The sequence below is a fragment of the Podarcis filfolensis genome (assembly GCF_964270895.1).
Source record: "Podarcis filfolensis genome assembly, chromosome: 8".
Classification (NCBI taxonomy): domain Eukaryota; kingdom Metazoa; phylum Chordata; class Lepidosauria; order Squamata; family Lacertidae; genus Podarcis; species Podarcis filfolensis.
In genome coordinates this window covers 72556934-72584681 of record NC_139611.1, presented here as the reverse complement: position 1 = coordinate 72584681, position 27748 = coordinate 72556934, and the positions used below count along the sequence as shown (strand labels likewise).

Sequence of the window (27748 nt, the reverse complement as noted above, 5' to 3'; positions counted from 1 at the left end):
AAAATACACAAAAGCTAGTAAGAGGGATGTTTTTCACCCACCCTTTTCCAACATCACATCCTAGTCAAGAATTCAATCCTACTTGTTTTATTTTCATTTCTATAAAACAGCAATCTCAACAAAATTATAAACTCTTTGCGCTCTAGAAACAAGGGTTGGGAGCCTGTAGTGATGCCGCTGTTGTTAAGACTCCTATCAGCCCCAGAAAATGGGGTCAGGGGTGATGGAATTTGTAGTCCAGCAACATCTGCAAGGCCACAGGTTTCCCACGCCTGCCTTAGAATATTTACAGCACTGGCAGTCTATACTTTGTTTACAAAGGGAAAAAATCTTGCACGCACAAAATCACACAACTCATGTATAAACCACTTTCATAAACCGCTTTTGAGTTTGTTTGTTTTTTACAATCAAGCGGTACATAAATTTTACGGAATAAAAAATAAAATGAAAAGAAAAAAAATGTGTTTGAAGCACTTCAAAAACCTATGCGGAAAATGTAGTTCCGGTAGATTCTCTTTGGAATCATCTTCAAAATTATTCAAAAAGGTAAAGGGAGAGGAAGATCTCCTTTTGGCAGAATAAGACCACTGGTTTCTGTTTCCAGTACAGTACTGTAGGATCGCGTTCAAGTGCCCTCCTGAACACTACGTAAAAAATAAAACTAGGCCTGAAATTTAAAAGGAGCACCAAAAAAGGATCTTAAAAGTTCTCCTGCAGTGCAAACTCCTTAAGATTCTCAGCTGATATGCAATGAAGTTAAACCTAAGGCACCATGAGGTCCATTTCTCAAGTTTGGTCCAGTCGACTAGTCCCTGTTGTCAGCTGGGCATACACGAAAGCTCCACTTGCTCCACTTTATAGACTCCAGGTGAATAAAGCTCATATCAACAAGCCAAGACGCAGTTGTTGTAGCTGTCCAAGGCACAGGACTTCTCTCATCCACCCAAGGCAAAGGTATGGAAAGGGTTAAACCACCAAACTTTCCCTGCTGACAGCATGATTCTGTAGGGCAAAAAAAAAGTCAAGGTTCAGTAATACAATTTAAGACGTTTATATCTCACCAGATTTTTAGAACAACCCAAGGCTGTTAACACCACAAGATGTAACAAAAACACCACAAATAGAAGACACACATGCTTTTATTGACCAAGATCCAAACACGGGCCCCCTAAAACACCTTCGCACAGCTTCCTGAGCTTCAGTAATAAAGACAGATACTGGTGGGTCTCCAATTCTACTATCTTGGAGCCACTAACCAGAAAGCTAGTTTTGGTCTTCCTTTAAGCAACATTCCCATAGCAGATCCTAAAAAGCCCTAGCTGCTGGATAATCTTCCCCTATAAAGCTGACTGGGACACAGGTGGCGCTGTGGGTTAAACCACAGAGCCTAGGACTTGCCGAAGGTCGGCAGTTCGAATCCCCGCAACGGGGTGAGCTCCCTTTGCTTGGTCCCTGCTCCTGCCAACCTAGCAGTTCGAAAGCATGAAGTGCAAGTAGATAAATAGGCACCACTCCGGCGGGAAGGTAAAGGCGTTTCCGTGTGCTGCCCTGGTTTGCCAGAAGCGGCTTAGTCATGCTGGCCACATGACCTGGAAGCTCCCTCAGCCAATAAAGCGAGATGAGCACCGCAACCCCAGAGTCGGCCACGACTGGACCTAATGGTCAGGGGTCCCTTTACCTTTATAAAGCTGACTGAACCACTCCAATCACTTCAGTTACTCTTATCAGTACAACGCTGGGTCTTTCATTTGGGTCAGCCCCAAGAACAGGGGTGGGGAGAATGTGGCCTCCCTAGACATTACTAGACTCCAATTCCCATCATCCCTGAAGACCGGCTATGCCGGCTGGTGTGGATGGAAACTGGGAGTCCCACAACACCTGAAAGTACCCACTCCTACCCTGGAACATCTCCTCTGTTGAACCAACAGCAGCTCAATCTCCTCAGGAGAAAGAAACGAATCGCCCTTGAGGGCCTCATTCCTCCACTTCGCTAGCAACGTAAAAGGATCCAGCAGTCAACTGAAGGCCATGTTTCATCTGAAACTCCAAGGCAATTCTATCATGCACCATGTTGGCAGTGTTCTCTCCCTACCCCCCTACTCACCCTCCGGAGCTTGCGGTCATTCTTGCCACGGGAAGAAACAGACTCTGTCTCTGTGTACGGAGGTGGTGGCGGCGGCGGGGGGAACCCATTGCTATCGTCATCTCCGTTTCTCCTGTTGCCGGGCCTCCCACTTGATGTACTGGCATGATCCCGGTCCTCACGGCCGGCCGCCTTCTGCTTCCGCCGCAGCGCTTCCTGCAAGATCCGGTCATCGTAGTGCGATCGGTCCAGGTCCCTCAGGTCATCCCTGCTCCGGCTGCGCCGTCCGCCGTAGCGGTCATAGTCGTCGCGGGAGTCTGGGGAATAGTCGCGGCGGTGCCACTCGTCATCATCGGAGCCACGTCGGCCGCGGCTCCTGGGTCGGTCTGGATAAGGGTCCCGGTCCAGATCATCCAGAGCGTCCACCGAGCGGGATCGGGGCCGCCGGCCATAGCCTCGCGACGGAGGGTCCTCGTAGTGGCCGCGCTGCAAGGGAGGTAGCAAGCGCCTGGTCTCGCTGCTCCGCATGCTCTCCTCTTCCACGTCGCTGATGGGAGACATGGCCTGGCCGCGCAGACGGCCCAGCCCCTGCCGCAGTTCGTAGCGCCGATCGTCCTCATGCAGAGAGCTCAGTTCGCTCATCACGGAGGCTGGAAAGTAAGTGCAAGAGGGGGTCAAAAGCTTCTAGGCTGCAAATGAGTCATCAGCTAGTTATCATGCTCTCCTAAAAAACAGCTGTCCCTGAGGGCTGTTCTTGGGGAGCCCCGTGGTGTGCTTCCACACACAAAGAAGGACCCAACCAAAGTACCTTTCTCAAGCCTCCCATTAGGCTGGCCCGGGCGGGTGGGGTCAAAGTTGGCCAGCTCCTTCTCCATATAGTAGAGCACCCGCATGGAGTCATCCTGCTGGTTGGCTTGGATGCGGTAGCCGCTGCGCACAGCTGGGGAAGAGACATCAGGAGCAGGCTTTAGGACAGAGGCCCATTTCCCTATTTGCAGGGAGCCAAATGTCTTCCACGGGACAAAACGCAGCAAACAGGGCTACAACCAAGGGATTTGCCCACCACCAAGATCTTTAAATGCAGCGCTGAACTGGAAAGAGGCAACAGCTGTCCCTTCTCCTGCACCCTGCCTCTCCCAGTCTTTTGGTCTACAGCTGCCCCCCAACCTGCCTGCACAGCCTACAGCAGATGAAGGGTCTGGCTGCAGAAAAGTGGGAGAATAAACGGCAACCTCATCGCCTGCTTCAGCAGATTTAAAAATAAAGGGGGAATCTCCAGGATGCAACAGGCACTCTGTGAACAAGGGCACATTTCTCTGCATGTTGGGAAAGGTCCTCCCAACACAGCCTGGAAAATTCTCTCCTCTGCTGAGCATGATGTTTCTCCCCAAGAGGCAGTCGTTGTCTCCATGAATCCCTTTCCAAGGCTTTCTAAGTTCAAATGGCAGGATAGCATTCATATATCTGTGGCACTATGGCCCTAAACCATGTAGCGGCAAGTATTCAGCACAGCTATGTTTGGAACACAGAGTCCAAGCAACGGCTCAAACTAGGTGTGCTACTGAGTATCGGTACAAAGAGGGCAACAGCACCCTGCCTATGTTCTTTTGCCACCTCTGTTCCAAGCAGGAGTTTTTTAAATCTGTCCACTTTCTGCCAGTCTGTACATTTTCTGGCTTGTTTTTGCTGCTGCTGCATTTTTAGCTTTTTTTTCCGGCCACATACTTGCATTCCAGGAGCTTGAGGGTTCTATATAGGAACTTGTCCACCCAATATGGTCAGCAATGGCCCACTGGGGGAATTGAACTCTTCCCAGTTAAGATACTTTGGTGGGCGTGGGGTGCTATTCCTCCAAGTGGCACCATTACTGGCCCTGCTCAGCATAGAAGAGGTGGCGAGGAGCTGCCCAGGATCTTGCAAGTGCCATTCCTGGGCACTAAACAGGACAATATCTCAGAAGCCTATGTGGTATCCTCTCATACTATCCTAAAAAGTGTGCATCTGGAAGGTGAGAAGGAAATCCTAAGCAAACTCACTACATGAGCAATTTCCTGCTCTATCTTTATTAATTAGCAAGCAATTCTGCTTCTGTGCAGCAGAGGGAAGCATTAGCCCTCAATATCTCTCTCTCCACACCCCATAAGCTTTCAACCTCAGTTGCTTGCAAATACAAACAGCTGGATCACCCAAAAGCACAATTCCCCATGTGAGCTCATAGGCAGCTCTCCCACAATGAAGCAAGTTAGTTCAGCCAATGGTGAAGCACTTGTCCACCCAAAAGGTTGCCTGCTGTCACGACTTCATTTTTATATGCCCCTCAATGAAGGTCCAAGCAGACAGTTCTGCTTCTATCCCCAATACACATGTTTCTTACCAGCATTTGCAATACTATCTGTATCCCTCAGGAGGGGCACCTGGGAGCTGTTCGCACCAACTGCAATGAAATAAAGAGACAGCAAGGATTGTCAAAGAACTTTGGTATTCAGCCATGAGAATGACTGATCATCCCTACGCTCCTCAATCCTGCAAACTTGTACAAGCAGTATCAGGTCATTCTTGCAGTTCTGGGGCTCACTGTTGTACCCTGTAAACAAGACCCCTTTTACTTAGTGTTGCCTGTCAAGCACCTGATGCCAGGTGATTCGGCACTTTGAAGTCCCAAAAGCTGGGCCTTCAAAGCACTGTGTACAGCCAATTCTGGAGGCTTCAGCTCTACTTCCCATTAGTCACTGGGTGGCAGAGGTGAAGCCTGCCTTCTTTTGCCAATGCACAATCATTAATTCATTCATAATTTTATTTGTATGCTGCCTTTCCATAGGTTCAAACAATGTGCAAGGCAGCTTATAAAAAAAAAAATCAGATAATTACAAACATGGCAAAAGTAGGCATAAACAAATAAAACATCAAGAAGTACACAAATTGGACAATTTCCAGATAAATCATAGTAAGTTCCAAAATAAAATAAGTTCCCCTCAATAAACCCTACTCAGCTGTCTATTCAGCAGCCTCAGCTTTTGTAGCTGGAGTCAGTCAGGGCTGTGCCTTCCCAGGCCAGGGACAGGGGAAGGCCTGTAGGCAGGAACGAGGACTCACAGCCCAGATGGTCTCAGGCCTCTTCATTAGCCTCATATTTTGTAGCTGGAGTAAATCACTTTAAAGCCCCTGGTTGTGCACTGGCAGCACTTCTCTACTTGCCTGACCCCTGACATCACACATCAGGTGTGGGGAGGTGGGTGTGGTCTGGGGGAAAACAGCCTCAAAGGCCACATCTGACCTGCAAGCCAAAGGATCCTCACCACCTGCTCTGCCTGAAGAACTCCAGCTAAGAAGAAGAACTCCATCCCCTCTACATGATTGTTTCCAAAGCCGAATGTGCTTATCACTGTGTTCAGCAAGACAGCAGCTGCCCAACAGTTACAAGAAGTGAGGAACCAGCTCTATCACCCAGCAGACCAGGGTTAAGCCCAAATGAGAGCTCACAAGAGTCAGGCTCTAGGCTAGCACAAAGCCTTTTAGAACTATCAATTCAGTCCAGCAGGGAACTAGCTCTGGGACAGCAAGGATTTGGCTAGGAGAAGCCACTTACCTGAACTGGCTCTGTCGTAATCCACTCCATAACCATTGTACATGGCAGGCATTGGACCCATGGGGATCACAGTGGCTGGGGGCCCCTGCTTCAGATGGTTACTGGATGCATAGAGGGTGGGTGCATAAACACTGGGGGCCCCTGAAGTTGCAGCTTTCCCTGCAAGGTAGACTGAAGACATGCTTGTGTTAGGGATTACAATATATTAATGCTGGAAAAGAGGAATTCTAAGCCAAATGTTCAGGGCATTCCTCCAGCAACATTCAGGGGAATCACAAATTCAGGGTCAGTGATAACATTTGCCCTGCTCCGCTTTTCATCAGTGCAAATGTAGGCAGATGGCTTCCATATTGCCCATGTTTCCCTTACAGAAATATGCTGATATAATGCAGCATTAGGTAGCTTGGGAAAAGTTAGGGACTGCTCCGACACAGAGCCAAGGGTGTTTTACTAATAAGCCTATGGGCAGTCACACAAAGATGGGAGAACTTGTCCTAGGGTCAGGCAGAAGGTTCATGGCAGATCTGAGAACAGAAGCTGCTCTGCCTGCTCTCGCAGTTCAGGGAAAGAGAAGATCAAGACTTACGTGCTTCAGGGCAGCAGCACTTCTCAGAGCAGCAGGGGCATCGGACGTAGCAGCAGCAGGTGTGAGGGCAGCACTGACACCAGCAGATCCCAAAGAGTATTAAGACCAGAAAGAACCCTAACACCACCAGGACGACAAAGAGCCAGTCTGGGAAGAAAGGGGGGTGGGGAGGGAAAAGTCCTTTTGAGACAGAGCCTATGAATCAAGTTCCATCTAGAGAGAAGGGCTAGGCCATCTTGGCAGCTTCTACAAGGAGTCAACAAGCTTCAATTGAGGAGGAGAATGCTAGTTGTGATACCAGGCACTCCTTGCCCTAATATACAGCTCTCAGTGTGACAGCCTTAGCAAACTGACAATTTCTGCCCCCTCCTCACACAAGATCCTGCATTGCCCAGGCCTGGAAGTCCCTCCTCTCAAACCCTAACTGATCCTGTTGCATGCTGAGTGCATGCCAACAGATCCTCTTGAATCCTGAATCCCAAAGGGCTGATAAATCTCTAGACATTCATTCTACATCTATCCCATTCATTGCGCTGTTCTGTCTCCTATAGAATCAGGATCAGGCCTTCATCCCCCTCTTGCTGTTCCTAAGCAAAAGAACTGCTGCACCAAGATTGCTTTGCAGAGGCAAAATCCCTCCCATGTGTCAGTAATGTGCAAGTCCAGTGTCAATGCTGAACCTACACCTAACAAGTCGCCCAGGGAAGCAAAAGCTTTCAGCGTGCCACATTTTTTGCTCCTCTCATTCCTTCTCTTTCTATAGGGTGCTTTATCCACTGCTTTTATACATGGTTCTTTAAAGTCAAGGGCCCTACAGCTGCAAAATGAAATATGATCCTAGACTGGAAGACCAATTTCCATATATTACCAACACAGGTTCTGGGATTAGCCCAACAGATGAAGACCACAGAACTTGCAGTATGGATCGTGTTCTCTTTCGAACTCATACACACCACAACTCAAAGAGGGACAAGGCCTCACGGCACAGATCTCTCCACCTAGGTCTGTCAAATGCAGCAAGCTCTCAAGTGCTGGTGTCCATCATTCATGCTTTGAAGCCAGCCTCAGAAGTCCTCGTCATCTAAGGATAGTTTTCCAAGATGAGTTGGTTGTGTTCAGCTGGCTAGAGCATGGTTTTAAGTATAGCTCTCCCACCAACTTCTAATGGAGTGTTAGGGGACTGCCTTTCTGCTTCACAATCAGTTGCGTTCTGCGTGGGACACCAGTGTGGTTCACCCTTCCCTCTCATTAGCTGCTGGGGCAGAAAGGACTTGCATAGCAGCAGCCCCATAGCAAGTCCTGACAAACCAAAGCTGGGGACCCTTTGCTTATGCCCTCCAGCTAAAGAATATCAGAACAATGCATAACCCAGCCTTCACCAACCTGGCACCCTCCCAATGTTTTGCCCTACAATTCCCAGCACCCCAGCCAGTATGGCCAGTGATCAGGGACAACAGGGAACTCCAATACAAAGTTTATCGAGGGGGCTAGTGTTAAGACACAACAGCAACCCCTGTGCATACCACCATCATAACAATATCATGTGCAAATGAACACCAAGGTTTGCTATGAAGTTACACTTGGCAAGTAAACTGCAGCCAGTTCCAGCTTGCCCAAATGTGTTTTCTGCACAATCCAGATGCTGGTAACATTAAATAATAATAATAATAATAATAATAATAATAATAATAATAATACATTATTTATACTCCACCCATCTGGCTGGGTTTCCCCAGCCACTCTGGGCGGTTTCCAACAAAAGATTAAAAATACATTAAAACATCAGTCATTAATAACTTCTCTAAATAGGGCTGCCTTCAGATGTCTTCACACTTGACCTTTTTTTTTTTAGGTGAACACCCCCCCAATGTGTGTGAACCACTCCTAATTCAGTTACAGGCTCAAGGGACCCTGAATCGCACACTGCACTTAAGCCTGCATCTCTACAGCAGGGACATGAAAAGACAGGTTCTCTTATACATCACAGTTAGAGGTGGGTGGGTGGGTGGGTGGGTGGGTGGGTGGGGAGGTTGGAAGAAACGTAAAAGAAGCCTACAGAGTTCTGCAGTGTTAGCAAGTTAACAAAAGAAGTACCCTAAGAGACAGACATTTTCGACTCCTTTCCAAACCCAGGCACGCCTACTGCTACCCCGACAGATTCAAGGATAGGACATATTAAAGAACAAAGGAGTATTATCCACCCACCCCTCACAACCCCAGGAAAGACAGCATGGAAAAAGAAGCAAAGCCAGTACCTTCCATATGCCCTATCTGAAAGCCTGGCAAAAGCTCTGAGACACCGGAGGATTTGCCTACAGAACAAACAAAAACACAGGGAAAAGAAAGTTACTAAATACAGCTGGCTGCTCCTGGAGGCAGGCACTTCTGGGCCAGCTAAAGCGGTGGTTTGGAACCTAGGGCCAAATGCAGCCCCCTCCAGGCCTCTGTCCTTGGGACTCACCCCAGACCCATGCCGTCCCTGCTCTGCGCTTTCCTCAACAGCTTTGGTTGGCTAGAATGTCTCCTCCGACTATCATAATGCCCTGAGCTTGCACGAATGACGGGAGAGGTGTGTGTGTGGAAAACAAGAGACTTCTGCACAACTGGAACGAAGCCCACTGTACAAAGGCTAACCCATCCGGCATGCCGTGCTGGCATGTGGCCCCTGGAAGGCTGTTTATGAGGAAATGCGGCCCTCAGACTGAAAAGGAACCCTAGAGGGGCAAATGGTAATATCAGAAATTCCATCTGCAGTGATTTATCTGTGATGCACAGAAGTCCTTATTTAAATGCTGCAGTCAAGAAGTGATGAGCCTGCAATTGTTACCTTGTCCTAAGATAAGCCCATTGCTTTTGTCTTAAGGAAATGGAGAAGGCAGAGAGGTAAGGACTAACATTCCTGGGTGGGTGGGTGTTTGTGTGTGTGTCCCCATCCGTCCCCCTGATGGAGCAACTGCAAGCCAGGCACGCACTCTCACCTACAGAGTGGAATGTTTGGGAAAATATTTCCTTTCCCAGGCCCTGCTGTAAGCAACCGGCATTTTTTCAGAACATGCAACCCTGGCACAGCCAGGCACATCACCCTGCTGCAGTTCCTGAGCATGGGGGCGGAATATAGTTTCTGACATAAAAAAAATAGAGGAAAAATAAGAGTACAGGAACTGACAGGAAGCAGACACGTTCCACAGAGAGGGTACTATCTGGAAGAAAGCAGGTCTCCCAGTTTTAGCCAACTTGGGAGTAGAAAACCTCAAGACAATACTACACACAGTATGAAATAGCTGCCTGCACAGAGGCGTCCCAATATATTCCCTGCCTGCTCTGCTCCCTCTGGGGGGAGAACTCCTAGAGCCCCCCAGAGGAATGGATTGATGTAAACAACATAATTGCGTGGGACGAGAACCAGGTCACAGATCTGAACATTAGTTAACTTGGCAGTCAGGCAATGCCAGAAAGTTGCTCAGGAGCCTGCAGGATAGGACCAACGATCTGCCTAGTTGAAATCTTGGATTCTAATAGTGGCCACACAGATGACTTTGAGAAGCTCACCAGGGCCAGTAGCCCTCGCATGTTGTTGTTTTTTGCCCTAGACGTACAGTACACAGAGATATACTTGCTCTGGACATGGAGGTTCCATTTAGTCAAGAGCCATGAGTGCAAAAGTTAAGTAAAAATCACAGCACAAATTGCAAAATACAAATTAAAGAACGCAGTCACACGAACAAAGAACAGGAGCAGTTTGAAAACCAACTCAAACTGGGTCCCAAGGGCACGTTGCCCCCTTGGTATACAAAAGATGTTAATAAACAAAACAGATAAGATATGATGCTCCACACCCTTAATCCCTGCCACTGCAGGAAAGTCCATTCATGTTCATTTCCTCTCTGCTTCTCATAGTGGAAGATCTGCTCACAGCACACAACCACAAGCAGCGTGTTGGTGCACAAAATTCAACACTAAGGATCTGTGTTTGGTTTTGTTCTTTTAAGAACAAAACGAGCTTCTAGTCCTAATGTATGCAACAAGGAGCCTGAAAAGTACACAGGCAAAGCCTTATGAAATTAATCCAACTACAATGGAACTGGAAGGAAGATGGTGAGTGGAATTAGGCCAAGCAACATATTAAAAGGCCTTTCACCCAGTTAGACCACTGATCCATTTTCGACTGTCAACAATTCCCCAAGTCCTCAAACAAAACAAAAGGGTTGTTACCAGCTCTGCTACCCAAGACAGTCTTAACTGCAACTACTACTGCATATGCACAAGGTCCCAAAATCAATCTCGGACAACTCAAGCAATAATATTTCCAGCAGGTAGCATTAAGGCTTGTGTGCCCTTCGTAGCACACAATCACTCAGAAAGGCAGAAACATGTAGAATAAGCAAAATTCCATGCATTTTGCTTAAGTAACAATATACAAGAACAGTATTTTTTTAAGCTCCACAGAGGACACAAAATTCCTCATGACAGGGGCCAATGTTACAGGGCAGGGTGACACGGCACTGCCCACGATAAAGGGACACTTCAGAATGCCAGTCTCCACCCGCACTTAGAACTGGTTCCTCCAGTACAGTATCACAGACGTGCACACGCACACACAGAGGTTTTGCAAAGAAAGAGGCCTGTGTGCATAGCAAACAAAGATCAACCTGCACCTTGGCTCCAGTCCAGAGACCCTGCTTTGTTCCCAGAACACACACACACACACACACACACACACACACATTGGAGAGTATTTACATATGACTACAAGAGGACACCTGAGTAGCAAATTTTTGTGTGTCTACGAATGGGTGTCCCAGATAGGGTGTGGCATAGGTTGGGAGTGCGAGGGATCCAGTGCTGTAACAAAGCTGGGCATAAAGCAGTGGGGCTGATATGGCAGGCAATCAAACAGAAGGAATTATATGCCAGCCTGGATGCAGCTGGTGCTAGGACAGGAAGCACAGTGCTGGGGTCCCAGAAGCTGTTTCTTAGGCTGCTAGTGCAGTGCACAAAGCAGGCTAAGGCAGTAGAGAAGGTCGGCAAAGTTTTCGTGGCTTGGGCCGTATCACAGTCCCGCAGACACCGCTGTGGGCCAGAGTGTGCACGCACGCACGCGCAAACGCTATTTCCGGCACTCCTTCCAGCATGGAGGAGGCATGCACAGCTTCCCATTGGCTGCAGGAGCTTCCTGCAGCCAATGGGAAGCCAGCCAGTGTTGCGGAAGGCAGTCCCTACTCTGCTCCGGGCCGTAGCGTGGCACATGGGAGCTGACCGAGTGGGCGGCGGGGGTCCATGGGCCAGTTAAACAACCCCCATGGGCCGCTTGTGGCCCATGGGCCTTAGGTTGCCGACCCCTGCAGTAGAGCCTGGGCAACAGAATGGACTGCACCAGTTCAGACCCTGAGTTATTGAGGTGGGGAGAGAAACATTTTGGATGCTTCCTTACACTTAAAAAGTCTGAGTGAAAACTAGCACAGCACCTCTCTTCTCTCCTGTGTTGTTTTTCTCCTTGGTGTATTTTTGTAACCCAACAAATCTGGGCAAGCAGTAAAAAATAAAAGCTACCACCTGCAATATGAACTACATCACCTCATTCTTCTGTGGATGAACCCAAAGTGCGTGGGACTTGGAAAGCAAAGGTACACGCACCAGTTTTGCAGGGCAAACTAAGCTTGACAGCCATCCAGGTCTTCCTTTCCTCCTGGGGATTTACCCAGTAGGCCAGCTAGACTTGTGCGAGAGCATCCTCTCCTACGAAGCCTCCCACAGCATGCAATTAAGCTGCCGTGATCTGTCCTGAGAGATTCCTGTGTGCTCAACAGCAGCCTTGTCACTTACCCAAAACAATGAGCTCAGCGTAGGCCTCGTTGTTGCCTTGCAAGTCTTGACTGGAAGTCACTGTGCAGTAGTACACCCCACTGTCTCCCCAAGCTGTCTGGTCAATGCTAAGGTCAGCATCTAGAGAAGGATGAAAAAGAAGGCAGAGAAGAAGAAAAGGGTATCAACCCAGATGCTAAAAGTCAGCTCCTTGGATAGATGAATGTTAAGCAGAGTCACAGCATCTTCTCTCAAGGCTGCGCCTCTGTAGGGAAACCTTGTATATTCCTACATATGAAACCATAATATTGTTCTAAAGAAAAATAATATTCTTCCGCTGGTTATTATAAACTCTACCATCAGTTTGGTTTTTGTCTTGGGAATCTATGAGCATCACAGGAAGCTGCAAACCATTGCTCATGACGAGAAACCATACGGATACCTACCTTTCCAACCATTCATTTAAGGAAATTTACCTATATGTAAGAACTGGAAACTGCAGGGAGGTGGAGTATTTTGTGCACAAGTCTTGAATAGCACCTGTCTCTGAAAGCGAGCTCTGGACCCTAGAGAGAATCAGTGCCCCAATTTCAGCCTGAATTGTTTTCAAAAGTTTAACCTAGCTTTTCTGCTGCAAGGAGATCAGAAATAGGCAACCATACTGGGCCTCTCTCAATTGGTGGAAGACTCATTGTTCAAGAGGAACGCGAAAAGTAAAAAAGGAAATCTCCTGCAGAGGCGAGCCACCCCACCCTGCCAGGGGAAAAAGTCCTGGGATTAAGCCAGAAACTGACAGAGGGGCTTCTCCAGGAAACACATTCCAAATTTACAATTAAACTGCCCTTGAGTGCTCAGCCATGCAACCTCTTGCAAGAGGGCTTGATTTGTTTTTTGGGGGGAGGGGGGAGTCCCTGCTACACCTTCTTTTACAGACAAGAGACACAATATAAGGCGGCTCTCCTCCTTGCACTCAGTGAAGCAGCAGTCCAAGGTCGCAAAGGGTCGAACACCCATTACTATTTCTGCAGCAGTGTCCCTGTCTCCAGCATCCAAGAACAGCCCAATCAGACAAAAAGGAAGCTTCTTAGCCACTGTATGCTCGAAAGCCAAACATTTATGAAAACCGAAAACACAAGGCTATTCAGTTTTTTTTTTAAATGGTGTGCAAGTTCTTCTACACACAATTGAACTTCGTGTAGAGGACAAGCCACTATACTGGAGCACACCAAATCATTTGCCCATGTGTGTGCATAGAAAATAGATCTAACAGGAAGGGAGCACATGGAGATTGGCATTGATTGTTGCAATGTACCTCTGATGATTATTATTATTATTATTATTGTAAACTTGTATAATCTTAGAAGGGGTGTGGCTTGTGACCATGATGAAGGGACCCTGCACTTCTGAATATGCTACACTACTGCCCAATCTCTGTGCCTGACTGAAGATGGAGGTCTGCAAAGATGACGAGTTCTGCAGGTAAGCACTTCTATTTAGTAGGAGGGTACAAGAAGGGAGTATCCAGTGCAGTGGTAGTTCACGCTGGGACCACTCACCAGCAGTAGGAGGGGGGAAAGGTGTTTTTTTTAATAATTTTTATTAACTGGCCAATCACATCAAATTAAATCACATCACATAAATTCCAAATTACAAAGCCAAATTTTTAAATTTTGTTGGGGGAACCCATACTTCAAGATCCAAAGGGGGATTCAGATCATCTTCTTATTACTGCGTTAATGTCCAAATCAGTCCCAATCAGTCCAGACAAAATTCATAATTCTATCCAGTCTTATCTTGGTGTTTCCACATCATATCTTGTTCATATAATTTCTATTTTTCCTTTACGATCTCTTCTGTTAGTCTCCTTAAGCTGATAAGCAAAATAATAATCCTGTGTGGATTTCCCGTTCCTCCACTAAGTCCAGATGGTTTCCATATATCTCCTTCGTAGATAACATCGCTCTTTCCATCATAAATTTGGCATTTGTCGCTCTTAAGTCCCACTGAGAAGTTGATCCACGATATGTAAACAACTCTATTTCTCTCTTTCTCCTCCCAGACCCAAGAGCTCCAACAATGCCTCCCAAAATGGCGACGGCATTTTTAACTGCGTCATTCCAAAACTCTTAGCTTTCCAGCTTCATCTTGAAACATTGCTTTGGTTCGAAAGTTTATCTCCACACAGCCTTAAATCCACAGCTTAAGTCCTTAGTTTCTGACTCATTAGGGGAGGGGATTCTTGTTAAATCACATGGGGGAAAGGTTGTTTTGAGACTTTTACCGGATTCTCTGCCCAAAGTCTCAAGGAAAAAAGTATTCCCTGTACAAAATTCCATCCATCAACAGTGATACTTCCCTTCTTAAAAGGGAAATTACAATTTTAACACATTGCATTGGATGCTCTCGCTATGGTTAGGTAAGGGCTATTAGCAGATGCTCTTTTTTTTCCTTCTTTGAGTCATACCAGGATGCAGAAATGGTTGAACGTGAAGTAGAATTAAATCGCAAGCAGGCAAGGACCAGCCCACAGGATGTATTGAATCTCCCAAGTATTTATTTTTTCCTCATCTACACAACTCTGCACTGCTGTTGTGTGGCAATTCATGGGCCAGTTATTCTCCCTTCTCTGGAAAGTAGACAGCTTTGGCCCATCAAGGCTCTCCAAGGGAAAAGGCAGTGTGGAGAATGAATGACTCAATCCTGGAAAATATAGGAGGCATGAAATAGGGCGAGAGACAAGGAAGTGCAGGGAAAAGGGTTTTCTCTCAGCTGGTTTGGATTCTGGTACTCATTTGCTCCAAGGCTTCTGGCTGGGCCAGGTTAACAACAATTAGTTGGGTAGATCAAGCCATCAACACCTAAGATCACAGGGAAACCACTTCCTCACTTCCTTATACAGCCCAAAATAACATGCAATTATTCCCCACGTGCTAACTCACCTGGTGGCAATTTATGCCTTCAACTTCTTCCACTTTAACAAGTCCACAGAGGCAGCATTGGGTGAGGGAGAAGGAAATTGGTCACATACACATTCTAGCACAGTTGCTGAAGCAACAAGTACAGCTCCCTATCTCTGATTGTAAAAACCAGGGATAGCCAACATGGTGCCCTCTAGATGGTCTCTCCCATCAGCCACAGTGAAGATGCCCGACAGTCAGGGATGATGGGAGCTGTAGTCCAAGAACATCCTGAGGGCACCATGTCAACTAACCCTGGTACAAACAGCATCTCTGCTGTTTGGCAGGAATGAGAAACTGGGTCTTTTCAGGCAGGGAACCCGCAGCCTTGCTATAGGGGTTCACAGCTGCATAAATAAAATAGGGTTTGTTCTGCAACAGCACTCAGGAATGTTTCCCCATAGCAAACCAATATATGTGCAAATATCAGATACACCGGCAGTGGCAATACAAGAGTTGATGGGGTTGGCCTCACTTTTACAGAACTGCTTTCCAGGTCATGACTAAACTGCTTCTGATGCAACAGGACACTGTGAAGAGTACCAGAGTGCACGGAAAAGCCATTTACCTTCCTGCCGCAGTGGTACTTGCACTGGCATGCTTTTCAACTGCTAGGTTGGCAGGAGCTGGGACAGAGCAACGGGAGATCACTGCATCATGGGGATTCAAACCGCCGACCTTCTGATCGGCAAGCCCAAGAGGCTCAGCGGTTTAGACCACAGCGCCACCTGCATAAGCCCAGGAGATACTAGGGACATGCTCAAGCACAGCAACATAGAATCTTAGAATTGTAGAGTTGAACGGGACCATTAAAAACCTATATAGATGGGTTTTGCAAATACACATGTGTATTCTTTCCCCACCCTCTCCTGTTCCTTACTGAGCAAATGTTGCATCACTCTTAAGATTAAAATTCTGTACAAAGGCCAGGACCACACCAAGGTCTTGAGCCACCACTTCACCATCCCTGTTTCGAGTGCACCAACACTTGCAAATCAGCGGAATATCAGCATATTCTACAAACCAATTGTTTCCAGAACCTGAACATCAGCCTAAGCTGCACCAAGTTTTTAAGTAGACCTTCTGTGCTTCCTGAAATAACTGCAATTAGGTGCTTAGAAAGTGCTGCGAGGATGGAAAGTGCATTGCAATTATTTTTTTTAACTGCTGGTTATGGTGCTGCTGAAGGTTTCACAACTAAATTCACTCTGCCCATTACTAAGACGAGAACTATGCAGAGCTTAAGCAGCAGGGGGGGGCGGGAAACAGCACAGGTGTCCAAAAGGGTTGTTTTGGTTTTCTGCAATGTGAGTCAGACCTTAGTGTAGCAGGAGAGAAAAAACCCCTGTTATCACACTGCAATATTTTCCATGGGTTTGCAGGGAGGCAAGAAAGAGAACATGTCTGTGATGACTCCAAATCTGGCGATCGACACTTGTTTTGAAACTTGTTATCACAAGCCGTAGGTTTTTGCCATGGACTTTTGACCTGCTGGAACAGTAAATGCTGTTTATTCCTGTTTTGCCTCTCCTCTCAAGTCTTTGCTGATGTCAGAGTTCATAAGAGAGAGAAAAAGAAAGCAGCAGTACTTGCCAGAATTTAGCAGGGGTCGATTTTGTGATGCACAACAGCAGGAATGAGACAGTGAAAAGATTGCAAAATGGTTGCTGTTCTTGGTCCCAATTTGTAATTATTTTTATTTGGTTTATTTTATTTTAAACGAACTAGGGCTGCAATATATACAGCTTAATCCTATGCATGCTTACTGGGAAAACAGTCCCAATAATAAGACAATCTTTGGCTTAGAGGGAAAGAGCAAAAGTGCAGATACCCAGAGCAGAAACTTTGCTTCTTCCCTACTCCAGAGCCAGTGTGGTGTAGTAGTTAAGAGTGGTGGACTCGTAATCTGGTGAATCGGGTTCGCGTCCCGCTCTTCCACATGCAGTTGCTGGGTGACCTTGGGCAAGTCACACTTCTCTGAAGTCTCTCAGCCCCACTCACCTCACAGAGTGTTTGTTGTGGGGGAGGAAGGGAAAGGAGAATGTTAAGCCGCTTTGAGACTCCTTAGGGTAGTGATAAAGCAGAATATTAAATCCAAACTCCTCTCCTCCTTCCCAGAGCTAGTTCATGGTTTGCTTTAGAATAACGTGCAATCCCAGGCTTATGGTCTGTAAACCTCAGGCAAACCATAAGCAGTATACAAAGTGCAAACCTTGGTTACAGCTCTCAATTTGCTAGGAGACAAACCATTAAGCTGGCTTAGTTCTGGCCAGCGTGGCAACAGCAGGAATGGCGCTGGAGCAAAGCAGCTGCCATTTTCATTCCAGTTACCCACAAACATGGATTCTCTTGCAGAGTCATAGTCTGGCTCAGTGTTATGTGTGAACCAAGCCTCACCACGACCAATAGCGTTCACTCTCAACTAAGTGTGTTTAGGACTACAACCTTAAATCAGACTAAAAAGGTGTCTGATTAATCTGTTGGAAGTCATTTTGAGACAATTAAAAAAAAAAACAACAGAAGGCATTCTCCTCTCTGCAAGAGAGAAAGGGAAAATGGCTCTAAGATTTTACTTGCTGGAAAAGACAGGTATAAAATCAAGTATGATTCTTTTCCCCTTCAAAAACAATCTTCCATTCTCTCTTCCATTCTATCTCCTTAGAGCAGAAATGTGGGAACCTGGGCCCTCCAGATGCTGCAGGATTCCAACTCCTGGCAGCCTCAGCGAATGTGGGCAATGCTCACGGAAGATGCAAGTTGGCAGTCCAGCATGTTCCCTGCCCCTGGAATAGTGTTTTGCTGCTTTCAGAAGTCATGCTATCAACCAGTGAACTGTGCTGTTCTCCAGTTGTGCAATACCTACCAATATCATCAAAAAGCAGTTAACAGGGTTGTTGGGGTTTAGAAGTAGAACCGGATTCAAAGCCCTTTCAGGGTTGATAAGATTTGTTTTACGATTGATAAGATGTAGTTCGTAGTGAGCCCCAAGCAGTTCATTTGCTGGTTGCAAGAATACTTTAGGGTGTTAAAAAAACAACAACACTCAATCCATACAGAAGCAACAACTCAAAACCTACATAGAGTGAATGCAAGCGAAACATAAAGAAAGTACATTGCTTAAGTACTCCAGGGTTTGTGCAACCGAGGGTGGTGGGTTTGAAATAGAAGATTTGGCCCTACACATCTCAATGCCATGCTCCATCAATTACAACAGGGATCAGCAAATTTTTTTAGCCGCAGGCTGGTCCACTGTCCCTCAGACCTTGTGGCGGGCCAGAGAAGCAGCACCAGGGAGGAGGAGCTGGACGAAGAGGCGAGGGGGGCAAGTAGTCCTCCTCCCCACCACCCCAGCCCCCAGCCGCTGCGCTTACCTTCCCTGGGGCTGCCACAACCACCACCACTGCTTTTTCCCGTGGGTAGGCAGAGCGAGCCCATCCGCTCCGTTCCCTGGTCCACAGGAGCACCAGGGTGGCGGCGGAGGGAAGATGAGCGGCACGAAAGGGCTGACTCCGGAGGGGCTGCTTAAAATGGTGCTGAGCCAGCTCCCTTCCTCCTCTAGGTAGGGCAGGGAGAAACCAGGAGGAGGGAGGGAGGAGGCGCCACCACGGTGTGTGTGGAGGGGGGAATAGAATGGCACGGGGAGAAATGGTGCAGCCCGAACAAGCAGAATCCCCAAGCCGATCCACAGACAGTCTGCAGGCCGGATCCTGATTGGGCCTGATCCGGCCTGCAGACCTTAGTTTGCCGACCCCTGAATTACAATCAGATTTCTGACCCTCCCCAATCCTGCCATATCAAGTACCTGCTGCTTGCAGTTTGTGGTTCAAATCTACCAGCCCAGGCAAAACATTTTTCACTGAAGCCTGTGATTTGTCAAACTGTTAAGTGACTCAAGCACCTATCACTCAGTCTCTCTCTCCACCACAGAAGACTCCTAATACATACAATAATGTGAATACTGTTGCAACACCACAATTTCTCTTTAGAAGCTTAGAGGCATAGCATTCTTTGCCTGTATGCTCTCACACTGAATTCTTGGCACCTCCATTTAATCTCAAGTATCTGGGCTGAGAAAGACCCAGGAAGGGGAGGCTGTTACCAACAAGAGTTGACAAAAACTTAACTATCTAGGCTATTGGTTTTGGCTTTAACATGGATTACTGGGAACTCGTGCACTGAGTTTACTGAGTTTACATGACAAAATCAGTCTCTTGTCAAGTATAGCCTGTAGAGTGCTGCTACACAGAACTCTGGGGACTGCACTGCCTGCAAATTCAGCTTTTGTAGCTTGAGGCCAAATAATCAAAAATTCAATTTTCCAAAGGATTAAGTTTTCTCGCAGAACCGAAATGCTCTCTGCACATTAAGCGGTTGTATGTTAGGCTAGGGGAGGAGTTGCCTAGCCAGGAAGCACAGCTAATCATTCCAGCACTTGTAAACTTATTGTTCTCTAGCTCCAGCCAACAGAGAAACTGGGGCACAGGAAGGTGTGGAATCTGGTCGCACCCAGTTGTAATCCTGGCACTTTGCCTTTCTTCTTCCTTGTGCTACAGATAAGACGTAGGTTTAAAAAAGCCCCATGAAACTCAAAACAGAAAGCCTGGGGAAAGAATACTTTAGAAGTGAGACAGTGCTTTATGTGTTCAAAGCACTTCACATAATGTTACCCAGTAATCATTACAAGAGCCCTGTGATATTTTTATTTTACATGAAAATTTACACCCCATCCTTCTAGGGATTATGCACCACTGAAGACAGCTAAACATTTGACCAGGGGTGGCGAACCTCAGGCCAAATGCAGTCCTTCAACCCTCAGGCCATGCTCCTCTCTGGCACAACAGTTATTTTGTCTTTAGAATGCATATCCTGCTGTTCTCACCAAAGGAACCTATGGCACCTAGCAATCTGAGCCACAGCAAGAAGACCGCAAATACAACAGCCTGCACGAGTGAAACTGACAGAATCACAGGACAGCAGGAACTGGGTGCGAAAAAAATCAAGACAAACAGCAGAATAAAGCCACTGGGAAGCTGTATCAAGCTGTGAATCTGTAGCCACAAATAAGCGACAGTGTTTTAGGATCACGGCCTTTGTCTCCAAGATAAGCCAGATCTGACTGAAATACACTTCCAAAAAAACATCTTCCATTTGTCCAGCTTCCAGATCTTGGCTTCTATTCCATAATCCTGACCTGTCTACATTCTTAACTTATATCATCCTGTGCCCACCTAGAACATTGCTTTCTCTTCATACATACATACCTTCTTTGAGAAAGCCAATCTGATGCCACAGTTAGCCTATGGGACTTTGATCTAGGTTCAGATCCCTGCCCAAACAAGTTTTCTGGGTGACTTTGGCCCCAACATTCCCAACCTAACCTACCTCACAGAGCAGCTGCTATTAGGGTTCTTGGAGAACAGCCACCGCTCCTGTTGCTATTTACTTACTATTGGTGATGGTGATGCGCCGGCCCTGGTAGAAGTCCCCAAGGGTCACTGCATTGCCTTGCTTGGTAGCTACAACCCGCACTGTCCTGGAGTTGTCCTGACACTCCACATATGGGTTGTACCCGGGGTTGTTCTGCTGCAGCTGGTTGGTGATCTGGCTGTCCTGGCTGCTGGGGTTAAAGGCATCTGCCAGGCGGCTCCGGCAGTAAGACTTGTACTTCCACGTGACAATCGGTGGCGTGGTGGCCGAAGTCTGGTAGTTGCACTGGAGAGTGACAGGTTGAAATAGGATGACCACGTTGAATGGGTTCTGCACTGTGACTTGCATCGCAGAGGCAGGATCTGGAGATAAGAGCAGACAGTCAGATAGGACGACATCGTAATGAGCAGAAAAGTAGTAGAAAATGCCACAGAGCTCCCTCCTGGAATGTTTCTCCACCACAGTCAATTACTACGACCATTGCACACTAGAATCCAGGACTGTGAATACTCCTGCCTTATCCTCTTAGCAAACGCCCCTTACGCTTTTTAACAAATTCATTTCAGGGGCATGCAGTCAGCCCTACCACCTAGTTTAGCCAGTTTGGCTTCTCTGCTTCATCTTCCAAGAGGAAATAAACATTTAAGTCTCAAGTGTGGAAATCAGACATGGTGTTTGCAAGCTCAGTGAAAACACAGCATTTTCTGTAACTAAATGCTGGCCATCTAAACCTGTCAAATGTTGATGGACAAGGCAGGAAATATCCCACAGTCTAGCCTCCTGTGAATCTGATATATCTTTCTACATGTGAGGTGAGCTAGAGAGCTTTGCTGTCACAAATACAGAAGCAAATTTATTAAGCCAAAGGTTTTTATCACTACTTCAACAGGGAACAAGAACTGGCATTAGCACAGAGTGAGGAAATGCACTCTCACAGGCAAGAGAACCATTATGCATTTAATTTCATTCATACCCTTAACCTGTTTCTGGCTAACAGGCAGAAAAGAAAGCCAGAGAGCTGTTATCGGCATCTTTCAAACAAAAAATAATGCAGGATTGTGGGGTAAAAGAGAGAGACATGAACCCCATGAGCCTTTGTTTCTAGTCTGTCTTCAAGGAATCTTTCTCAAGACGATCTCTTTCCTTGACTCACCAGGCTTTATTTTATCTCCAATATTTATATACTCTACATTTCACAAAAAACAAGCACAAAGGTTTGAGAGTAACATTTTCTCCAGCTCTGCATTTTAGACACTTCCACAATCCAGCTGCCTTCTTTCTCTAAACCAGAGGTGGGAGACCTCCAGCACTAATCTGGCCTGCCACAGGACTCAATTTGACTTGCAAAAACATTTCCCACAAATCATCCCCACCTGCTCTACACCTGATGTCTGGAGCTTTTTTTTCCTTCTCCAAAGGAAACACTTTTGATTCAAAACACTGGAGGAAGCACTCTGAATCCAAACTGCTTCCTCTGCAGAGAGCGGGAAATGCTCCATTTTTAAATCAGCTGATTGGTGGCTACACCAAGCCTCTCTGAAGATGCACTCTCAGCACCAATCAGCTGAATGGTGCTGAAAGTACCTCTTCAAAGGAGGTTGCAGTCACTACTGATCAGCCTTCTAGGCAACCTCCAGTGAACTTTGACATGCATCACAACTGCATCATTAAGATAGCCAGAGGTCTTTCCCAGCAGTCAGCCTGCAAGGGGTGGGGGCAATTTAGTCCACCGCCAGCCAGTTCCTCACTCTGCTCTAAACACAGAACTAGAGCTATACATGCTAAACCAGGAGGGTTAATCAGTAACTGAAAAGCAGCCTGAAGAAGGGGAAACTTGCAGCAGCTTCTGGGTTACAGAAAATCGTTTCCCATTCTGAAAGGAACAAATGACTTCCTATCGATGGGCTGCTAACCCCAGCCTATGTTATTCTCATCTTCCCCAGTAATCCAACTGACTCATTAGCCAAGCCTTGTAAATAAGCCTACATAGAACTTGCGAATCCACAAAGACATTCTTGCAGTACATTAGCCACACAACAGTTTTTCCAGTTCAGCAGAGCATTCATACTTGCAGCTAATTTAGGTGAGCAGCTATTTGCAATACTACATAAACACACCTTCCATTTTCTTTTCTTTTTTTATAAATATTTATTCAGTTTTCCAATTTTATACAAACAATAAAGAAAAAGAAAAAGAAAAATATTAAAAACAAATCAATTTCGATATCAATTTTTCAATAACATGTTTCTTTGACTTCCTCATACCTCCCCTTCTTGTTTTCTAGTTCAAAATAATTATCCAGCAAATCCTAATCTCTTAACATTCCTTTTAACTAACACCTTATTTTCCAATCAACTTTTTTAAATTTTATAACTTAAACAGTATTTATCCCATTTCTTTTTATCATAACAGCTAGAGACCACATGAATTCAATCCAGCATCTTTCAAAGTTCATTAATTTTGCAATTAATTAACTTTTTGCATTTTCTTCCAATCAAACCAGTCAACATTCTAGCACTTAAATGAAGTGATGGGCCACAGCTACTTCTTAATCTATTCATAACACTTGTCAACACCAATTGCTACCTATTATTTATTGATGTAAAGCTCCAAAATGTATTCTGTATAGTTAAGTTTTTACCTCTGTCTTCAGTACATTTTATTGCTATGGCTAGTGGCTGATGCAAATAAAATTCTTCTGATCTGATTACCAAGTCATGCAACAACCACTGTTCATAATCAACCCTGAAACTCAAAACTCCAATAGGAGTCTCCCGCCCCAAGTATTTCACCTTTCCACATATGCAGCCAAGCTGGCATGCATAAATACTTCATGTACTGGCTGCGCTCAGACATCATGGTAGTCAATTATGGTTACATATGAACTCTGAAATATGCTTAATGTTAACTATGGTTTGTTAAAAGAAGCCAGTTTGTTTGTGTAGTAAAGTAAAATTAGTTTATTGTAAACAAATCCTAGTAAGTTAAACATATTATGTTCGGTTCAGACATCAACCAAAAATAGGAGCAAAAGTTTTTAACCTCTTCTTCAGAGCCCAACCAGGGAAGGATAGGGAAGGCCATACCTGGTCCTGTCACAATAAACTAGGGGTTCTGGTGCCTGTCAGTACCAAAGAACATTGGCTCAAGTCACAGATCCTCATGATTTTTACATATAGTCAGTTGAAAATCACAGAACAAATATATCTGTGTAAAAAGAGGTGACCTCTGATGTGATGGTGGTTTGAGGGGACCCCTTATAAAAAAAAATTGAGGATCCATGAGGAAATGTACCTCAGAGTTATGTGTCTGTGCCATGGCAGCTCCAAAAGCACCATATTTGCAGGGGGGGGGGATACTCATGAAACAATAATACAATTGCAAGAGGAACCACTTTATTTACAGTCATACCTCATGCTACGTTTGCTTCCTGTTACGTTCTTTCAGGTTATGTCCCGCGGCGACCCGGAAGTACCGGAAAGGGTTACTTCCAGGTTTCGCTGCTCGCACATGCACAGACACACAAAATGATGTAATGAGCAGAAGGGCCAATCGCAACCTGCGCGTGCGCAGACACGCCACTGCGGGTTGTGCTCTTTTCATGTTGCAAACGGGCCTCCGGAACAGATCCCGTTCGCAACCAGAGGTACCACTGTACTGAATTCAACTTGAGTGGGGGGGTTGGGGGGGGAGAGAGGAAGGCGCACACAATTCTCAGGAAGTGGGTAATCACCATCTCAAAGGAATGGGCAGACTACCAGGAAAGGCAATCAGATAAGGCATTATCAGATAACCTGGCAGATAGGAAAAACAACAACATTCAAATTCCTGTTGTAGACCACCTTTTCTGTGATGTAGGTATGATGTTTGTGGGGGGTGGTCTTGAGCTCCAGGGCAGGGAATTTAAAATGTCTATATAAGGGCAGGCACACCTTGGTTCTGGGTCCTCCTCCTTCTCCTGCGTGTGAGGGGAGCACCCTGTTGCAACAGTTCAATAAAGATCAGGCTTACAAGCTGCTTTGCTTCTCAATATTCTCTGGTTGGCCTCTGTTATTTTCTCCAACCGATGGAGAACCTACAAAGGACTCTATAAGGGCTCTTGTGTCCCCCATAAGGAAATAAGGGCAGATTTTTGTTTACGTATTACACTTTCAGTCATTTGCTTTCTGTTTAGCTTCTCAGGTAGCAAACAGTCTAGAAAAGCACAGAGTTCCCGCAAACCAGCAATATTCACACACAAAAAACCCTGACAGATCAAGGTGGTTTTTATTAGGTGCCTGAAGGATATTTACATTGTCCACTGCACTAGTATTTTCAATCCAAATATCCTTTTCACCGAAAAAAACAAACCCCTGTCCACTGCTTGCATCAACTTTCTTCCTTTTATTTGCTCCCGTGGTTTCGCCTGAAGGGGGGTGGGTTGGTACAGAGATCAGTTTCAGCAGGCGTGTCATGGCTTCCACAGCAGCCAAGATGAGACATCACCCGAGAAAAAGAGAGGAACGGAGATGACCACATTTCCCACAAGCTGGGTCTGAGTAGACTCCAGGCTTCTAAGCAAGACACCCACCACAAAAGTGACATCACCTGCTGCAGAAGAACCATCCCTCTCTCTAGGTCATGAAACTAGGATTACAGAAAAGGGTTCAGGTTTGAGCGAAAACAATTATCAGTCCTTTCCTGGGTGTTTACTTTGGAGGAAGGCCATTAAATGCAAAGCACACACCCTGCCATGTGGTAGACCTAATCCCAGCCAATAGTGGGGGAAGGGGTATAAAAGCATGCCTAAATTTAAGCCACCAATGGGTTGATCCCAATCTTTTCCCCTGGAGCAAATGTTTTTATCTCCCATGGGGCTGGAAACTTGTTAATGTACTTTTCTCAGCAAGCAAGGATTTCTTAGTTCCACCAACTATTAAATGCTGTTGAAATTCCAATGAGGCTTTCATAAGATTCCCATTACTACCTTTCCTTATATCCTTGAAAACACAGGCACTTTCTACAACACGTAGATGGGGTTACTAGGTCTTATTTTGGCCCCTGTTCCTTTAAATCTCCCAATGAGCCTTCTCTCCCAACAAACTGAGGGAGTCAAAGTCAACAAGGCAGATCATTGCGCTGTAACCAGACAAACCTATATGCAAAGAAAGACACAGACAATCCCTCAAGCTGAGAAAGGTTGTTGCCTTGCGGGAAGGGAGCCAACAAGACAACTTTGTTTTTCAATCCAAGAAGGTTGGCCCAGGAACTGAAGAGAAAAGGCATGTATTTTACATCCCAGAGGTACAGGGAGCAGATTAGGGAAAACTGAAGCTTCTTGGCCTCCCTACAGAACCAAGTTTCAAATCAGTGGGAGACCCTGGGCTGGTCACTGCCCCTAAGCCTAACGTACCTCACAGGGTTGTTGTGGCAATTAAATGTGGGGAAGTGAGAGAAAGAGAGAAAACTCTGTACGCCGCCTGCAATCCTTTGGAGAAAAAGATGGGAGCCAAATACAATAGATAAATCATCTCAGTTGCCAACTTCCTTATCTTTCGACAACTACGAAACAGCTAGAAAGCTAACAGGTGCTGATTTCCCTCATCACTTCCATAATAAGAAAAAGGCTTCACTCTGTTCATTTCTGCCTGTCGGAAACCCTATTTTCTTTTTTGTGAAAGGCGGGTGGGCGCAGAGAAAACAGCAGTCATATACCCTTTCCTCACCAGGAAGCCCACACCTTGGAACAGGTGGGTTTCCCAAGTTGCGAAATATCCCCATACCCTTTGGAAGACAGAAACCCCCTTTGAGCTCTCCAAACAAAACAAAACAAAAAAGGAGAAAGGAGCGCGAGCCCTTCGCCCAATCAGCTCTCGAGTTCTCTTCCCCCCCCCCGCCAAAAAAACAGAAGACCCCGGACGAGTTTCCCCCAGAGGAGGGTGGAGGGGCAAGGCAGAAGGGGGTCCCGCCGCTCGCGCTGTTTAAAAAAAAAAACTTTTAAAAGTTCTTTTTACCTAAGATCCAGGCGCTCCCCAAGAGCCACAGCAAGGGCAGCATGGCCGGCCGAGTCTCCATTTCCCACCCCGCGGGCTTGAGAGACGCGGGGAGGGGGGGTGGTCCGCAGGCAAAGGAGCGGGAAGCGAGAACTCCGTCGGATCCTTCACTACTTCGGCCCCTTCTTCCCTCCGCGGACTCTTCAGCCGAATCCTTCAGGAACAGCCGCGCCCCGCGCAAAGCTCCCCGAGTTACGTCCGACTGCCAAGCCCCTCTCAGGGCTCTCGCTCTCTCCGCGCGCCTCAGGTGCAGCGCTCGCTGTGGGTGCCTCGCCCGAACGACGGAAACTACCAACTCCCATAAAGGAGGAGAAAGGGGGGTGGCATGGAGGAGAGACGCGAACCTGCTGAGGCGCTTTCCGGCCACGGAAAGGCTTTCGGTGTGGTGTGGAAGCCCGTCCGTTTGTCGCCTTTGGGAGCCTCTTTTACATCGAGGTCATTGGTACGGAAGGCAAAAAGTAAAGCTCACCTGTACCTTCCCGACCCGACCCCCCCCAACCCTTTTAGTAGGTGGTTCAGCCCCCCCGAGGCCGTATTAAGGACGGGCCGGCCAACTTAAAGGAAAAGGGGTGGGAGAGGAAGGGTCCAGCTATTAAACTTTGCGGCGTCCGCCTCCCCCCACCCTTTATATGGAAGTGAACTTGCCCAGGTGCTGCCTTGGCAAGCGGAGGGATACAGAGGGCAGATTTCAAAAGCGCAAAGAACGTGATTGGTGGAGGACGGGTTGGCCCAAGAGGGTAGGGAGCGGGTTTCAGCCACTTTACTGTACCTGTAAAGCACATTTGAAGCGCGTTATTCCCTCAAAGAATCCTGGGCGCTGTAGTTCCCCCATCGCAGAAGTACAGTTCCCAGCAACCCTTAACAAACTACAGTGCCCAGGGTTCTTTGAGGGAAAGAACATACTTTACAGGTACAGATGAGACTCAACTTACACGGGCTTATATTGCGGGGATAAGTGCACAAAGCCAAACTTGTGTACAGTATTGTCAAAAGACATAGGGTGCAATGGCCAAATAATCCCGCCCCCTAGATTTCTGCCCTCTTTTATTAATTAATTACTTAATTTTTAGTCAAGCATCTAAAGCTCAGCTGAATGCACACAAGTTAAATGTGCATAAGTTGTGAGTGCCTTTTACTGAGCAAGAGCTGAAGGACTGCTTGATACAATCTCTGTGCGCTAGGTTTGTGAGAGATATTTCACCAGCTGTTAATGCCTACTATTATTGCCATTTTTTAATATTTATATCCCACCTCTCTTCCAAGGAGAACTCAAGG

The 27748-nt window shown here is 46.5% G+C and overlaps 1 protein-coding gene across 4 annotated transcripts; it reads right to left on the bottom strand.

Moving 5' to 3' along the window:
- Positions 1–71: 71 nt before the first annotated feature.
- LSR (lipolysis stimulated lipoprotein receptor) lies at positions 72–27025 on the bottom strand. 4 transcript variants are annotated; one of them, XM_083627361.1, is made up of 10 exons: positions 26435–26892; positions 20462–20803; positions 12079–12198; positions 8511–8567; positions 6256–6402; positions 5670–5840; positions 4458–4517; positions 2892–3023; positions 2105–2733; positions 72–1002 (listed from the first exon to the last, which is right to left on the bottom strand). In XM_083627361.1, exons 1-10 carry the CDS (start codon positions 26493–26495, stop codon positions 967–969), a joined length of 1755 nt encoding a protein of 584 aa, XP_083483487.1. In that variant the 5' UTR covers positions 26496–26892; the 3' UTR covers positions 72–966. The 4 variants fall into 4 exon arrangements, with proteins under 4 accessions (XP_083483487.1, XP_083483488.1, XP_083483489.1 ...); XM_083627362.1 differs by lacking the exon at positions 8511–8567 and having other exon boundaries at positions 26435–27025; XM_083627363.1 differs by lacking the exon at positions 2892–3023 and having other exon boundaries at positions 26435–26894.
- Between the last annotated feature and the right edge of the window lie 723 nt (positions 27026–27748).